Raw genomic sequence first — 17,501 nt, 5'->3', positions numbered from 1 at the left:
ATAAATTCCTCCGCTGTATGGCATTCTTCAGGAGGTAAGCAGAAAAACTGTCCTTGTAGTTTTGAAACCATAACTTGTACAGATTATCTTGTTTTTTGTATCATCAGAAGCACTGAGGTTGTCCTGTCGTCTCCATCTCCTACTAGGCTCTCACACAGGGCATCTGTACTAACCCCATATGTATGTGCAGTACATGGCTTGAACCTAGTGGCTAGAACCTGTGCAGGTTTGTTTGTTCTGCAGTTTCCTGTAGCATTTCGTCAGTGACAAACTGTTTGAAGTACATGTATGGTGTCCAGTCATTCCTGTCATCCATGACTTCCTCAACACATGCAATGAAATTTACAGATGGCTTTTGCTTTGCCTTTCAATAACTTATTTCTGATTGTGTCCTGTGTTGTTGTTGGGACCTCAATATCCCAAGACATTCATCTTGCTAGTCTTCCTCATCACTGCTATCTGAACTTTCCTTATCATGCATGGCCAGAGGAGTCCACTCCTATTCCTCCCTATCTTCCTCCCCTAACTGCTGCCATCCACTATCATGTTGATGATATTTTCACCTGTACAAACAGGCTACGTACCACAGACTTTTAAGATAGCTGTGGTTAAACCTCTACTCAAAAAGCTATTCTGGACTCAAATTATAGATCAATATCCAATCTGCCCTTTATGTCTAATGTTTTTTGAAAAGGTAGTTTCTAAGCGATTGTGTGATCCCCTGATGCAGAAGTAACCAGTTGAAGATTTCCGGCAGGATTTTATTACACAGGCTGGAACGTGTCATTGGGATCAAAGGAACAGCACTAGGCTGGTTTAAATCGTATCTATCAGATAGATTCCAGTTTGTACATGCTAACACCAAAGTTAGCTAGGGAGTTCCACAGGGTTCTGTGCTTGGACCGATTCTTTTCACTTTATATATGTCCCCCTTAGGCAATATTATTAGGAAACACTCATTGCTATGCAGATGCTACCCAGCTATATTTATTTATTAATCGGAAGAAACTAATCAATTAATCAAACTTCAAGCTTCTTAAAAGACATAAAGGCCTGGATTCAAATTCCTTCTTCTTCAGGCAAGACAGAGGTTATTTTGTTTGGTCCTAAAAATCTCAGAGACTCGATGTCTAATTACATTCGCGCTGTAGATGACTTAGTATTGGCCTCAAGTAATACTGTCTGACTGACTTCAGACTGCTTCGTATTTATTTCATATTTAATCACATGCAAATTAGTCGAAGTTTTATCTTCTGCTCTTCTTGGCCTCAGATGGATCATTTTCATTTCTTGACCTAAAAAACAGAAAAAAGTGGAAAAAGGATTCAGAACATTTACAGACTGAAGACACAATCGGTAAACGTATATAGTATATGTTAAAGGTAAAAGTTGTTCTGTGTCTGATAGAGTTTTGCACCAGTTATCTCAGGAAGGAAATACTAAAATACTTAAATACATAAAAACTATGGCTCAGGCTCCTCCAAAGAGTCGCCAGATAAATCTGAAGGTTCATCAGATGATTGATGGGAATGGAGAAAAGAATTTCTGCTCCTAACATCTCTTTGTTTTTTTTTGCTTCCAGATTTAACAGAACAGAACTAATCCTCCTCCATGTTTCTTTTGTTTTTATTTCACTTTCACCCTAAACGTGTTCATGATATCAGCAGCTGTGGTCACATTAACATCAGCTGCTTGGACGTGGTCCAGTCGTCTTTACATTTGCTAATTTTTTCACTCATTTTATTCTGTGACAAACCAAAAAGCTGCAGATTTGCAGGTTTAACTAATGAGCTTTAGTTTCAGTGCAGTCAGAGAGGTAATGTAAAGGTCAGGTCACCTACTTACCTCAGAGTTACACCCAGTGTGGCCAGCGTTTGATCTCATTGTAGAGAGCATTTCCGGGGCAGGACGTGGACACCATCTGTCTGTGCCCCTTCAGGATGTAGTTTGATTTGAGTCGGCCTCCCCCGACAGCACAGGACACCAGCTGATCTTTCACCAGGTTCATTGATTGCTGAGAGGGCAGCTTGGACGTGTAGCTTCCGATAAAGGCAACACCATAGCCCACAGAGTTGTATCCATAGGTGTGGGCTCCTTGCCAGTTCCAGCCTCGGCCCTCGTAGATGTTCCCATCAGAGCCAACGACGAAGCTTCAGGAGCACAGAGGATCTTAATCACTGCAGCTTTTCACATGTGCATATTTGAATCCGCCTCACTGTCTTTACCTGTATCCTATGTCGGCCCAGCCATTGGTGTCCTGGTGGTAGCGCTGCATGGAGCGCATGTTTGCAGAGCACTGCTCGAAGGTGAGGCAGGGCTGGCTCGGGGATTCAGTGTGGTGAATGAACAAGTAGGTGAGAGGAAGAGACAGTTTTGTTGGTGTCCCCCTGTATGGTGCTGCACCCCATCCAGACCGAGATATGATGGGGGGACAAACTGAAACACATGTTCAACCAGAGCTGGTTAACAGCTGATTTCATAGTAAAATGCTGCTTACACATTAAAACATGAGAATGAATAAGTAAAATTAATAACATTTATAATATTAAACACTAAAACTCAGAGGTTCACAGGGACTGTTCCCTGATTGCACTGTAAAATTGATTGATCCCACAGTCTTCTCACTTCCTCTGTGGTTTCGTCTCGTGCTCACCCATGTACATGTGCACAAACTCCTTCATTCCTTCTTTCACCGCTGACTTCAGCTGCTTCTTCTCCTTCGCCTCCATCCGTGATTCACCCTTCAGTCGACGCTGCAGCTCCACCGACTTCACCACCTGTTCAACCAGCTCTGAAGTGACGACCAGGTCTCTGAAGTTGTCCCTGCGGCGCCGGCTAATGAGGCGTGGGGCAGCGTCTAGTCCGGTTTTCTCCAGCTGGTGGCAGTAGTACCCTGTCAGCAGACTGCTGAGCTTGAGAGGACGCCTGGTCTTGTCAGAGACCTCCATCCCTAGAAGAATGCCGTCCATGCCTCCGTTGACCTGGGGGGTGGTGAGCAGTGAGGAAGAGTCTGACAGGGTGAAGACTTGAGGAGAGGTTAAGCTGTCCCAGCAGCCGTCGGAACCCAGAGGCTGGGTGAGAGGAGAGCCACGGCTGAGAGAGAGGCTGAGGTCCTGGGCCAGACAGAGCTGGTACAGGCCCCGAACACGCCCTGCAGACTTGGAGAGGAAACCAGCCTCGAGGCCCAGGAGGAGCGGCCCGAGGGCCACGGTGGTGCCGTCAGCGGTGAGAACCACACCTTCCTCTGTGGCATCTGCAGTCACCCCGTGGTGCACAGTCTTCCTGATGTACTCAGACAGACCAGCATCCATTTCAGGACCACCCGAGTCGTCACTGCCGAGGAAGTGCCGGATGAAGGGGTCGCTGAGACCGGCTGCCCTGCGGAGCATCTTCAGCACAACTACTGGCTCCAGAGCAGGGGCCCCGTCCTCCACCTGCTTCAAGGCCTTGATGAAGTCGTTCATGTGGCGGGAAAACGAAGCTGCAGACAGAAAAAACACAACTGAAAACCAGTCTCCTCCCGTCCCTGCACAACCTCAACACTCACATGGGAGGCAGAGCACCCCCAACATTTGTAAATATTACTTTAGTGAATTGTGAAACATTATCTTCTGTAAATTGTGTTTTTAGTAATAAAATACAGTAATAAACAGCAGTTATGGGATTTATAATTCTATTCAAGTACTACTTCAGTACAGTACTTTATGTTACTTTAACTCCACTGCAGTTGAAATGGAAATTTCAATTCCTCCTTTTGAAACATTATACATACCATATCTGAAGATGTTAATCCGTTTTAGAAGGGTCAAATTATTGTTATGAATCAAAGAGAACATCTGAGGAGATTGATGAAACTATTAAAACTGGGTTAAGAACTGTCCAATGGAAGAAGGTCATGTGGTCTGATGAGTCCAGATTGACCCTGTTCCAGAGTGATGGAGCATCAGGGTGAGAAGAGAGGAGGTGAAGTGATGCACCCATCATGTCTAGTGTCTACTGTACAAACCTGTGGGGGCAGTGCTATGATCTGGGGCTGCTGCAGTTAGTGCACGTGTCATTCTTTGGACACCTGAATATACTGAATTACCAGGTTATTTGATCAGTGGATTTTTCTTTCCTGATGACACGGTCTAGTTCTTTCATGTCAACACATTAGGTTGTTAGTTTATTAGGTTTTATTACTTTATTCACTACATTTGTGTCACTGAGGCTAAATTATATGAAATAAATGAAATGGAAATGGCTGCAGAAAGAGAATAAGATGGAGAATCAGGACCAGGGAACCTGAAAAAGATTTTTGTGTGAAATTCAGAGAAGAGCTGAGTCAGAAGCCATGAAAAGGTGCTGGAGCACGTACTGCAAATGTAGGGATGAAGACAGCTGGGAAGGTATTTGGTATAAAGATACTCAGGTAGGTCAAGATACTCTCTATCTAAGTGGAAAGAGACAGTTGAAAAAGCACATGGATATCAAGAGAGATGAGGAAAGTAGACAGGAGTACAAGGATAGAGAGAGGACAGAGGACTGTCCAGGGAACTCAGTTAGATGGAGACAAATGATCCGCTGTGGTGATTTCTAAAGGGAGCAGCCATGCGAATAAGTTTGAACCCAAACTGAACATCACCTTGATGACAGAGGATTAATTACAAGACTCTTGGACTAGACAGTAAACTGCAGTGGAAAGTAGAAACCAATATTCTTACCTTGTGTGTGTGAGCTGACAAAGACCACAACAAGGGTCAGAGTCAGTTTCCAGCAGCCTGAATCCATCCTGAACAGCTTCAGATATCTGTCACCTTGTTTTCTCTGTCCTTTATATACATGCACAGTAAGTGGGTGATTATGCAACAGCTGGAGTGGAGGTACACCTGTATTTAAACAGCTGGGAAAATGGCACCTGCACAGCAGCCGCATTAAATTGTTTGTCCTTCACATGCGAGGGCTGACCTGGATAATTCTTGGCTCTTAACCTGAACACTGTGAAGGTATCTGCATTTCACAGGTGAGCTGCTCTCTCTACAGGAGAGAAGTAAAAAGCTCAAAAGCTTGTTTCGATGCAAAGTTACACATTTGCAGACTTTCCTGAATCCTTACTTCCACCACGCAGTTTTAAAAACTTATGGCACTACGTTAACATGTATTCTAGCAAATACGTTGGTGCAGCTGTACTTAAGCAAACCATCAATGCTGAAGGATCCAGGTTACACAGCAGCATGTGCTCCCATCCAGACAACATCTTTTAAGGGGAAAGACATTTCATATTTCAGCAGGACAATACTAAACCACATTCTGCATCTCTGTAGTCCAGACTTTTCACCACCTGAAAACATTTGGTGCATCTTACAACACAAAAGGAGCCATGTTAGCCTCGATAGTCACTAACAGGCCAAAGCAGTTTAACTAGAGAACAGAGACCAGACGTGCAACTCCTTCTGGTTCACTGAGGGTTTAGATTTAGGTGGAGTTTCCATGGGCAAAGAAGGACTGTTGAGCAGTTAGAATCCTGTATCAGGCAAAAATTGAACATAATTCATCTCCCAATCCTCCAGCAGTTTTAAAAGAAGAGGTGATGTTACACGGTGGTAAATACGACCCTCTCCCAACTGTTTAGTGACATGTTCCCATTAAAATTGTACAATTTCTTAGTTAAAACGTTTTTTATGTTTCCTATGTTCTATTGTGAATAAAATAAGGGTTTATGAGATTTGTATTCTTATACTTCTCTTATATTTATGCCGGTTTTATACATTGTTCAACTTTTTTGGAATAGCGTCGTTTCACTTTATTCATCTGCCTTCCCCATCCAGCTGGTCATGGTTAGAAGAACCAGTGCCAAGTACAGAGATAAGATGTTCCATGACAGAAGGCCAGTGCTAAGATAAGGTTCTGCCAAGACAGTGTCCTGCATCCTGCATCAACCTCCCCAGGAGAGGTAGGAGATCTGAAGTTCTGGAGCAGTTGAGTCAGTCTGACACTGTCGGTGGGCAGAAGGAAACATGTGTTCAATGATGAGCAGAAAGGCTGGAGAGCACACAGTAAGAGGACAACAGAACAGGAATGACAGGAAGAGATCTCCAAAATAAAAGCATGAAGCTGGGAAGAAAAAATGCTGAAATTCAGTTAAACTGAGATTTTTGGGGAAAAAGCCAAAAGGTAATTTTTAATTAAAGAAATGTAATTATATTGTAAGATTTATCAATATTTACTGATAACGCTCGTGTTCACGTGTAACAAGTCGTGACAGGAGAAATCACAGAGGCCGGTGTTTGGTGTGGGACATATTTCCTCCTGTGACTGGATGGATGAGTGACAGAGTCTGTTACTCTAACAGATGCAAAATAAACATTTAAATAATAAAATAAACAACCACAAAAAAATTACATTATTTAAAGTTTTATTTATTTAGAGACACGTTTTATTTCAGCTTCATTTTTATTATTTTATCATTTATACCAAAGTCAAAACGTCAAGAAAAATATCATCATTTTACCTGCATACACGTGTAAATATGCTATAAAATTTTTCTTGTGTTTTGTTTTCTTGAATTTTAGCGTTTGAAAAAAAATTTCGGCGCAGACATCGGTCACGTGATGAAGTCACATGACCACCACGAAGCTGGGATTTGATTGGTTTAAAGACAGTTACGTACAGTGCACGTAGGTTCCTGCCGTCCACTGCTGCCACGCGTCAACGCGGCCGCCATTTTGGTGCGGGGTCTCGACCTAATGCAGGAGGTTGATTTACTATTCAAATCACTGTTGATTAGTTGATGTGATGTTCGGACAGACTGCAGTACAGCAGTGTATTCTGTGTGTATTTGTACTAGAATTATACAGTAATGAATGAATGGGAGGGAAAAGACACGAAGAGGCAGTTATTTAGATATTCATGTAGTAATATATACATTACTGCTTTTCCTTTTCTTCATCTCATCATCATCATCATTTTAGTTATAATTAGAAAACACAAAAGTTAATGGTTACCTGAAAACACCAGGTGGAGTAGTTTTTGTGATGTAGGTCAATTTTCTATAGATTCAATTGTAAGAGAAGAGAAGATTTAAGATTCAACAAGATTTTATTGGTCCCAAAGAAGAAATCATTACATCACATATATTACTTTTTTAGTTTAATGGACAAGGATCAATAACTGAAAGAATGAAATAAATTCACATCTGCTCTTTCTTTCACCAAAAATATCAAACTAGAAAATTAGAAAACTGGTGCTTCGTGCAGTCTGTGCTGAACCCCGCTGCAACATGGCGGCAGCAGAGCCGCAGCCCACAGACCGGATGTGAGCTCTACGTGTTTGTGTGTGTGTTTACCTGTGTGTCATCCACACACTGCGACACCGAGGACCGTGTCTGCTACAGCCGAACATGTGTCCGCACCCATGATGAGGGATCGAGCAGCATCATGACATCTTCAGCTTACAGCAGCGTCCAGGACGAGGAGGCCACAGGTTCGTCAGCAGGTTTCTTATCGGGCTTCTGTGGGGTGGGGGGGGGGGGGGGGGTGGGATTCGCATTGTTCTTCTGCAACAACAAAGAAATGCTCACTGTCAACAAACAGCTTCGTCTGCTGCTTCAGATCCTGTTCAGTTTATTACACACAGAGAGCCTGAGCTTAAAGGTGCATTCCACCAGTTTTACACAGGGTGTTGGTGTCAGCTGTAGGATGATCAAAGTCTGACAAACAACCCTGAGGGACTTATGAAGGAGGGGACATGAAGGAGGCAGGTTATTTCTATGAGCATGAATTTAATCTGTTAAATGAAAGAAAATAAATAAAAGTTATTTAAATTTAAGGTCTGTTCTTTACTGCAGGAGATGAATCTCATTTCTGTCCATGTGTTTATGATGATTAAGACTAAAGAGGAGCAGTTACTCACTGATATTATTATTAATTTATTATTATTAATATTAGTTTTTTGCACCAACACTCACAAACATTTATGTTGGACTGAAGAAAAGCGGCAAATTCACATGTTCATATGTTTTACTCCGCTGTACATAGAGATCTGCATCTGCTTTCTTCTGTTGTATCTATTTGTCCGTGTCCATCCTCCTGAACTATGTGTTACAGCGAGAGCCACAAAAAAAACAACAACACATTAATAAGACCAGAAATACAGATTCTGATCTGAGGTGTCGAAACAAGAAAATATTTAACATCATTAGAGTTTTGGTCCAAGACCACATAGAAACATTTTCAGGTAAACCTGGAAGTAATCCGAAGGTTTGAGGCTTTATGTCCTGTAGCTGTTAGTGGGGGGGTCTGAGCGTCTCCTTCACACAAAGAGAAACAGAAGTGATGACAGTAAACGAACTCTTGCACAGAAGCCTCATCTCAATTTTCATCTCCATCACCTAAATGATCCAATTTAAACATAACTTCACAACATAAAGAAGCTGAGTGATGAGTACAGACCACCGCCACCTGCTGCCGTGGAGAGTTACTGTTTCTCTCACAGTTACAGAACGTCTGTGCTAGCTGGACGTTGGTCGTTGTGACCCTGATGTGTTTCAGTTCTAACTTATTAGAGGTTCTGTTTCTAAATCCTCAAACATTCAGATTAGTTCCAGGTTTTACATGTGGGCTTTAACCAGTCCCCATGTTTCTGTTTCCCAGAGAAGGACCGACTGCTCTCCTCTGTGGCCCACTATGGATCCCAGGACCTTCTTGGGGGTGGGGGTCCCTCTGGTCTGTTGGGCCCTGAGATCCGGCAGCAGCAGCAGCAGGAGGAAGAGGAGGAGGAGGCCCTGAGGAGGAAACTCAAGTACTTCTTCATGAGTCCTTGTGACAAGTATCACGCCAAGGGGCGAAAGCCGTTCAAACTGGGCCTGCAGCTGCTGAAAATCATCATAGTGACTGTGCAGGTGGAGACGCTCTATTCTGAACCAGCTCACATCACGATTTGTGTCTTTTTTCCTTCGTTTGCCTGATTATCAAACTCCTTTCTTCTTCATTTCTGCAGTTGGTGTTGTTCGGACTGAGCAACCAGATGGTGGTGGCGTTTAAAGAGGAAAACACGGCGGCGTTCAAACACCTTTTCCTTAAAGGTTATCAGGACGACGCTCATCAGGCCGTCCACACCCAGACCGAGCTGGACAGCCACATCCAGTTTGCCGTAAAGCAGGTAGCCTAATAATACCATCAGTGAGTCACAGCAGCATCCGGTCGTGCAGAACGTTTTGGAAACATGTTTCCTAGAAATCCCGTCTCGTGCTAGTGAGAACGGTTTACACTGGAAGGAACTGTTCTGTTGGTGTGTGATCACAAACACTGAAACAGGGTCAGAGGTCACTGTGAGCTCATCAATATGGAATAATGAGCCTCTGATGAGGAAGAAAGGCAGGAGGTAGCAGGAAGACAGAAGTAGCATACAAACTACTGCAAAACCTCAAAGGAGCTGATTTAACGTTAGTTGTTCTGATTACGAACATGTTTCTATAAAAACACCCAGACGCTCTTTAACCTAACATAACTTCAGTTTATGTGTCCGTTTATTTAGTTTGTGTGAAAACCACCAGTATCCCTCATAATTAGACTATTTACTTAATAACTTAACGTGTACTTTCAAGGCTGTGTGGAGGGAATTCTTCTCCATCTTAGAGGAATAGAAAACGATCTGCAGGTCCGGATACGACTAGAGCGAAACGATCCTTTAAAGCACTTCCACTCACTCAGCTTTGGTTTGTGCTTGTGATAAACTGCTGTTGGTCTCTTTTCCCTCCCAGTACATGGCTCTGCCTCAGATCTCACTGGGGCGCTACGCGTACGTGCCGGGCGTCGGTGTGAACGGCAGCGCGCTGTCGCTCTGCCAGAGGTACTACAAGAAGGGCAGCATTGACCCCGTCAATGACACCTTCGACATCGACCCACATGTTGTCGCAGGTGGGATGAATTTCAGTTTGTGCTTGTTCTGTCTGACCCTTCAACACTAAAACCGCCAGCTTGTTTTTTTATTTAGTGTGTGGATATTCATGCATGTCAAACTAGTACACACGGCACTTTTGGGTATAATAAAGTATTTTCTTGGCCACTGAGGTTAAAACTGTCAGAGAGTTGCTGCACGTGCAAGAACCAGAAGATTCTTATTCTCCAGTGACGCATTTGAGAGATTTAACAGAATTTGTGGTGATTTTCTTCTAATTTTCTCTGGAGTACGGATGAAATCGTGACCCACATCTGTCGAAGTCTCCAACAGACATGATGGTAGCTCGCAGAGCAGTCGTCTGTGAACCGAGGGTCAGACTCCTGCTTCCCTCCGGCCACTAAAGATTAATAAAACATGTTGTCGTCATCCTGTTCTTATTTTATGGTCACATTCGGTCCCAGCTGTTTCCATGTGTCAGTATTTGATTCTGAAGTTAAAGTAGAGACCAGGTTCAGGTCTGTGTCCAGTTCCCTGCTCTGTTCTAGCAGCTGACAGTCGTCTGCTTCAGCTCCTCACTCATCAGTCATGGAGCAGATGTTTTTCAGTGTCCCACCTCCTGCAGCCTGAATCCTTTCGCTGCTCACTGACAAGTCGACTGTTGCTGCTTTAATTGTTGCGTCTCCTCCAAACGACTGGAACATTTGTTCTTTGCTAGTTTGAAGATTTCTCTGCAGACCTGAAGCTCCACGCTGACACATTTTACTGACATATTTGTGCATGAAACGTTCCCACAAATGAAGCAGAACCGGAGCTTTTAATTGTGATTTTAAGGATGTTGAAGCTGTTGCAGATCAGATCTAATCAATACGTGATATGTATCAGTGTGACACAATCCATTTACAATAACTATGTTCAGTCTGTGCAAACACAGACCCTGTGGACGCAGCACAGCTCCTGATCTCTGTGCTGGGAGATGTGTTCTGGCATCGTGGTAAAAATAAAGCAAATAAAAGTCATGTTAAGCTCTAGAGGAGATGATGATGCATTGAAATGCTTTGAGGAAGTTTAAAGTGCGGTTTGTGTTTCATGTGATGTGGAAAAAGATGATGATTGGAAAACCTGACTTCCCCATGCGATTTTTTTCTGACTCTTTTTTTCCAGACTGCATCGGACTGAATCCTCAGTCGTTCAGTTCTGCTACAGGAGACGGTGACTCCAAGAATTTAACTCTCAAGTTTTACAAGTGAGAGCTGATTGTATTATATTAACATTAGAAACAAAAAGCAGTGCTTTTCTTTATTTAGGTCTCTGTCATTTCTTGTCTCCAGGCTGATTAACGTGACCATCGACTTCCAGCTGAAGGCCATCAACATTCAGACCATCATCAACAATGAAATCCCCGACTGCTACACCTTCGCTATCACGGTGAACTCTCTCTTCTGCTGTTTCTGTTCCATGTTACAGCGAGCATCGGTGTAACATTGAGAGGAAGGAGGGGACATGAATGAAACAGTACAGAGACACTTGAACTGTCTTCACTTCCTGTTTCGCTGCCTCTGGATGGAGCCATTTCCTAGAAAACGTTTTTGTGCTTTCTCATCAGATGTTATGATCGGCACGCGTCACAGGACTAAAAATACCTTTGCTGGTTTTATATTTGTTTTCTGTTTGGTCTCCAGTTCAGATTTGGGTTATTTTAAAATCAGTGATAGTGACCAGTCACCAGGTTCCACTACACTCGAGATATATTTTTCCTGTTAAAGGCAGATTCAATACGCTTTGTATGGTTTTATTTTGGAGGGTGGCTGCATTTCAGCTTCTACCTCAAAATCTCCAGATGTCCTCTGGTTACTACACTCGGTCGACCTGCTCCTCCTCCTCCGTGTAGAAACATGCCGAGGTTGTTCATTTACTGTGGTTCTTGTGTGTGTTGTCAGATCCTCATGGACAACAGAGCGCACAGCGGCAAAGTTAAGATCAGTCTGCACAACCAGGCCTCCATAAAGGAGTGTAAAGACCCCAATGTGTCTGGACACGGTGAGTCCGCGGTGGAGGACGAGCTGCAGCACGCTCATGATTTGTGGAGAAACACCTGAATGGGCTCCTGATATCAGCTGTTATTATCTGGGCCGCCTTTGATCCTCTCGTTCTTCTCCTCTTCTGCCAGCCGAGAGCTACGCTCGGGAATTCTTCGATGTGCTGGTGGCCATTGTCTGCCTGCTGTCGCTGCTGCTGTGTGGGCGCTCCATCCTCAGAGGCGTCATCCTGCAACACGTAAGAACGAGTCACGTCTAACTTTTCTTTAAGACCAGTGCAAAGAGTCAACTTAGGACTAACAACAAGGGACTCCTGCTGAGACACATTTACATGTAGAATTTACAGCACGGTGCAGCTGAGACTGTGAAGATGCACAGACAGCAACTAACATTAGCTTTATGTTGGTGCTTTGCAGCCCTGATGTATTCAAGCTGTATCATCCTGTTATGGTGGTTTCTCTTTTTTTGATGGAGCAGTCGGATCCTGCAGAAAAAAACTCAATATTCCATTATAACCCAGAGAATCTTTAACAAGCCCCGTGTCAGTAAGAGTCTGACAAATGTCCCTGAACACCATCTGCTCAGTCACAACACCTCCTACGTGTTGTAGAAATGTGGGTAAATCTACTTCTAGTCATACAAGTAGGAACAAAGAAGTCACTTTGAAGACTTTTGGCCAGTCAGGAGTGAATTCCTGCTCTGAGGTGCTTCATAAATATGAGAACGTACGGTAGGTTTTTATATCTCTGTAGATCTTCAGGTATTCAGATTTTGTCATTTGTACCTTTATCTGGAAGTTTCTTCTGATCCTTTCCAGTTTTAAAGTGAGAGAAATAACGTGCACATCATAACAATGCGTCTCATGTCTCCTCCCAGGAGTACGTGCAGTTCTTCAAACACAGACTTGGCCGCTGTGTGAGCTGGGGAGACAGAATAGAGTTCATCAACGGCTGGTACATTCTGCTCATTGTCAGCGATGCCTTCACTATTATCGGCAGCTTCATCAAAATTGGGATAGAGTCCAAGGTAGGATGACCACTAATGACGTGTTGGTGCTGAAAGCGATGATGTCACAGTTTCTGGTCATTCGTGACGTCACTGTTGTGTTTCAGAACTTGTCGTCTTACGACGTGTGCAGTATCCTGCTGGGAACCTCCACTCTGCTAGTGTGGGTTGGAGTCATCCGCTACCTGAGCTTCTTTCAGAAATACAACGTAAGTAACAGACACACACACACAAATAAAGACAAAGCTGTTAGAGGGATCAGATCAGTCTGAGGATTCTCTCCTGCTCTCGTCTCCCCACAGATCTTGATCGTGACTCTCAGAGCTGCGTTTCCCAACGTGATCCGCTTCAGCTGCTGTGCGGCTGCTATTTATTTTGGATATTGCTTCTGTGGATGGATTGTGTTGGGCCCCTATCATACCAAAGTACAGTACACACACTCAGTCATTCAGACCAGAAAATGTCCTCCTGCATCACGTTTATAGCTACAATGGTTTTCAGAGAGTTTCCAGACTCCTTCACTTTCTGTAACATTTATTCTGCTGTTGATTTAAATTTAAGTGACAATAGAAAAATGTTTTATTTTAAGAATATTTTCACTTCAAAATCTCAAATCTCTCATCTACAAAAGAATTCAGTTGTGTCTCGAAGCGTCTCTGGCTGCAGTTACAGCAGAACCTTGTTGGTTTAGCTTCCCACACCTGGGTTTAAGCGGTTTATCCCGGTCTTCCTGACAGATCCTCTTAATCACCATCAGTCCTCTGTAGCTTCCATAACCACTAACTAACTGGTCAGCCACTCCACCATAAAGGTGTGATGGGTGGAGAGTTACTGAGAGGTTCGTCTGGTGCTGTGTTGGAGTGACTGTTTGGTTGCTGGTCACTTCTTCTAGTCCACTTACTCAGTGTGGTTGGACAGTCAACTCTGAAGAGTCCTGGTTCTGGATCCAGACTGTTTAACAATAATGAAGCCACTGAAGCTTTTCTACCCCTAAACTGTGCCTCATCACTAAGTGTTACTGTGCACGTCTACTTTGGACTTTATGTTCTGACCCACGGTGGGACTATAAATATTATTTACAGTTACAATTTAAATTAATTAACATTTAAATGAGCTCAAAGTGGAGATTTATGGAAACTTTCTGATGCCACTAATTATTAGAAGAACTAAACAGTGAATCACAGTGAACGTTCTGTTCTGTTTTAAAAAGAATTAAACCACATTGTAGATAGAACATAATAAACCCATAAATAAATAAAATATAATAATAAACCCATACAAAGTGTTGTTAACGTTGCTAACGTTGACCCTCTGTGTACAGTTTCGATCCCTGTCCATGGTGTCCGAGTGTCTGTTTTCTCTGATCAACGGAGACGACATGTTCGTAACGTTCGCTGAGATGGAGCGAAGCGGGACGCTGGTGTGGATCTTCAGCCAGCTCTACCTTTACACCTTCATCTCCCTCTTCATCTACATGGTGCTGTCCCTCTTCATCGCACTCATCACCGGAGCCTACGACACAATTATGGTAAAGTTCTCTCATGTCCATGATGCTCGTGTTTCTGTCTTTATAATGCTCCAGCTAGAACGTGGATGTACGGTGGCCCAAAGGTACAAAACACAAGGACAAACGGTCCTCACCATCCCTGTCATTAGCATTAGCCACATTAACCTGGACACGCTTTAAGTTGAGGAGTTTAGTTTTAATATTCAAGTCATTTGAAAGCACTGGTGCAGTTTAACAGCAGTTTTCTTACTTCCTGCATTTCTTTTTCTAACAGGTAACAAACATATTTAGTGATGTACCTTTGGGCCACCGTACTTCATAGCAGTCACCTCACGCTGTGATCGGCAGTAACCTACTGTAAAATGTGATATAGTGGAGGATAATTAGAATCATCGAGCCTCCTCCTTGGTCTGTTTAGATCAACTGGACAGAATGAACCAGTCAGCTGAGCTGTATGTTTTCACCCCTCAGGCCCAAACACAGGAGCAGGTTCGCGTCTCAGATCTTCACGCGTTCATCGCAGAGTGCACCGACACTCCCAGCTCGGGCAAGTTCCGTGGGCCCGAGGGCTCGTCCTGCTCCTTCCTCTGCTGCTGTGAGTGGTGAGGAGGAGGAGGAGGAGGAGGAGGAGGGATAGGCAGTGTGTGTGTGTGTGTGTGTGTGTGTGTGTGTGTGTGTGTGTGTGTGTGGGATTCTTCCCCCTCATTTTAAAGCACCATATTTCCACTTCAGTGACGACTCACTTCAATCGCACTCTTTCTCCAGTCGCCCCGCAGGGATGATAAATGCCTTGAGAGTGAACTGGCTGACCTTGGACCACGTTGTCCTCTGTTGCCCATGTTTGAATTTTGCATTTAAATTTGTGCTGGAACGGTGGAACACACTGCAACACTCACAAGCCCAATTACCTGCTTTGGCTTTTGTACTGTATGAATAATTTATTGTCTCTTTCTGAGATGTCAGTTCGTGCAGACTTTGATGACTCGCACAATGCCAGCAAACGCATTTGTTGCTGTAGACTGGACAAAGGATCCGCCAAGTAAAACGGATGCAAATGTTCTTGAATGATCGACTATGTACAGAACTTTTCTTATGATTTTCTTGACGTGGCTGCCTAGGAAACAGGATTTCCATGTGTCTTGATTGTGTAAATATACAGTTCGTATTTCCTCTGGATCTTCACAGCAGACTTAGAATAGACACAAGAGAACAAGCTGATTAATACTAAACGTTATCTCGTGCAACATTTTCAGACAAAGCTGTTGCTCCATCGTTTTCTCCTCGTTCCCTTTGTTTGTTTCCTCCTGAGGATAAAAGGAGACGATGGCTGCACGAGGAAGGACGAGCCCTGCAGCCAACCAGTTAGTCATCAATATGTATGAACTGTTACTGCTGTGAAGAGCCAGGTGACTGCAAGACAAAGCATTTTCACTGTTTGGTTTAAAGCACCCCATCAAGACGGTAAAATGTCATTCTCATAGAAAATCAGGATTCTTGTGTGTTTAAAGGAAAGTGTGTGCCTTTCACAAACGGGAAGCAGTAACTACAGAATCAAATTAATTCAGCTGTCAACATGACACCAAATTATAATAATAGTAATAAAATAAAATTCAGTACTGTGTAAACTGATGCAGATATACTCAGATTTTTGCCAGTTTGGATGTAAAATAGGTGAAATAGACCTTTATATTGAATTAAAATCAAAATTAGCTACAGATGGTTTATCAACTGCAAAATTAAAAATTAATGAGTTTAATTGTACAACTTTTAATCCTGAATCTTAATCACTGACATCTGATCTCTAATTCTTCTTCAGCTCTCTTGTCCATTCGAATTAATGAGCTACTGTAATAAATAAACATTTTAACTAAGAACTAAGAAACATTTTTTTATGTAGCCGCATGAAATCATGATTCTGCTCCTTTACTGAGTCAGGCTGGTTTATCAGGTGTTAGTGTTCCTTTGCATGAAGAGAAATAAATTAATTACCTACTTTTTTGTTCATATTATTTATCAGAACAAGTTCAGTTACCACATCATCCAGTTAACTTTTAATATTAATGATGACCAGTTCCAAGAAGCAAGAAAAAAGGGTAAATCAGCTTTAGCTGATCTTAATTAGCTGGTGTGCAGTGTGTTATTATGTTTTTATTAATTAAATATGCTGAATTTACTATTAGCAGTTCCTGTTTGCTATTTACAATTTGATGTCCTGATAAGTTTACATGAATCACTTTGATACTGAACAAAACTTAAAAATGGGATAATTCTCAGGCGAGTTCATGATCTACAGTATAAGAAGCTTTTTATTGAGTATAAGGGACGCTGAATCTAAAATGATTTTAGTTTTACCTCATGACGGCATGAAGCTAAACAGGAAACTGAAACTGAAATACTGATCTTAAAAAAATAAGAATAATCAAACTATAAATAAGTGTATTAAAAGTGTTTGAATTCATTCCTTTGCTTAATTCTTCTAGCCCAATTTCTTTAGTATAAAGACATTAATTTAATGTTTAATTTTAAAATATTAGGAGGGTTATTTATAAAAAAAACGAAACTCTCTCTCTCTCTCTCTATACATACACACACACACACACACATACATATATATATACATATATATATATATACATATGTATATATATATATATGTATATATATATATATATACATATATACTAAACTCTTATTATGAAATCATCGTTTTGATTTTGTCTTCACACTAACAGAACATACAGTATGGCCTCCATTTGGCTCCATATCTCCTTTTCCTTCCTCTGAAAACCTTTCCTGACTTTCATTCTCACATTTCTGAAGTATATTAATCATTTTTATTAAAGGCACGATATCAGACAGTCTGATTCTATGACACTACTGTGTTTAGTCTTTGTGTGGAAGCAGCTTACTGATGTCTGTGTTTCATCACCAGTTAATGGTTCATTCGTTTTATTTGTGGAGAACTGAGGGCATCTCTACAAACCAGCAGAAATATTTCTGTTACTCTAGAAACTACTGACCTGGTCAAGTCGTTCCAACGTGTCGTACATGAAGGATCCTGTTTGAATGTTTTA

General features: G+C 42.4%; 2 protein-coding genes across 2 annotated transcripts; one reads left to right on the top strand and one right to left on the bottom strand.

Moving 5' to 3' along the window:
• Positions 1-1,852: 1,852 nt before the first annotated feature.
• LOC113157902 (N-acetylmuramoyl-L-alanine amidase-like) lies at positions 1,853-3,464 on the bottom strand. Its single transcript, XM_026353561.1, has 3 exons — positions 2,654-3,464; positions 2,226-2,436; positions 1,853-2,150 (listed from the first exon to the last, which is right to left on the bottom strand). The coding sequence occupies exons 1-3, from the start codon at positions 3,462-3,464 to the stop codon at positions 1,853-1,855; spliced, it is 1,320 nt and encodes a 439-aa protein (XP_026209346.1).
• A 3,636-nt stretch (positions 3,465-7,100) lies between these two features.
• Positions 7,101-17,003, top strand: mcoln1b (mucolipin 1b). The gene is made up of 13 exons (XM_026348729.1): positions 7,101-7,461; positions 8,631-8,878; positions 8,977-9,138; positions 9,740-9,896; positions 11,041-11,122; positions 11,208-11,304; positions 11,817-11,916; positions 12,047-12,153; positions 12,792-12,941; positions 13,028-13,129; positions 13,223-13,345; positions 14,242-14,448; positions 14,899-17,003. Exons 1-13 carry the CDS (start codon positions 7,416-7,418, stop codon positions 15,031-15,033), a joined length of 1,716 nt encoding a protein of 571 aa, XP_026204514.1. The 5' UTR covers positions 7,101-7,415; the 3' UTR covers positions 15,034-17,003.
• The last annotated feature ends 498 nt before the right edge of the window (positions 17,004-17,501 follow it).

The sequence above is a fragment of the Anabas testudineus genome, chromosome 8 (genome assembly GCF_900324465.2).
Source record: "Anabas testudineus chromosome 8, fAnaTes1.2, whole genome shotgun sequence".
Lineage (NCBI taxonomy): Eukaryota > Metazoa > Chordata > Actinopteri > Anabantiformes > Anabantidae > Anabas > Anabas testudineus.
Note: the sequence above shows the minus strand (reverse complement) of the source record. Positions and strands in the feature narration are given on the sequence as shown.

Bases quoted from the DNA above. Each gene is read 5' to 3' on its own strand.
- LOC113157902 (XM_026353561.1), bottom strand. From the start codon at position 3,464: ATGAACGACTTCATCAAGGCCTTGAAGCAGGTGGAGGACGGGGCCCCT. The intron at 2,437-2,653 runs GTGAGCACGAGA...CATGTGTTTCAG, and splicing joins GTTTGTGCACATGTACATGG to TTTGTCCCCCCATCATATCT. The intron at 2,151-2,225 runs GTAAAGACAGTG...GTGCTCCTGAAG, and splicing joins TGGGCCGACATAGGATACAG to CTTCGTCGTTGGCTCTGATG.
- mcoln1b (XM_026348729.1), top strand. From the start codon at position 7,416: ATGACATCTTCAGCTTACAGCAGCGTCCAGGACGAGGAGGCCACAG. The intron at 11,917-12,046 runs GTGAGTCCGCGG...CTCTTCTGCCAG, and splicing joins CCCCAATGTGTCTGGACACG to CCGAGAGCTACGCTCGGGAA. The intron at 12,154-12,791 runs GTAAGAACGAGT...GTCTCCTCCCAG, and splicing joins GAGGCGTCATCCTGCAACAC to GAGTACGTGCAGTTCTTCAA.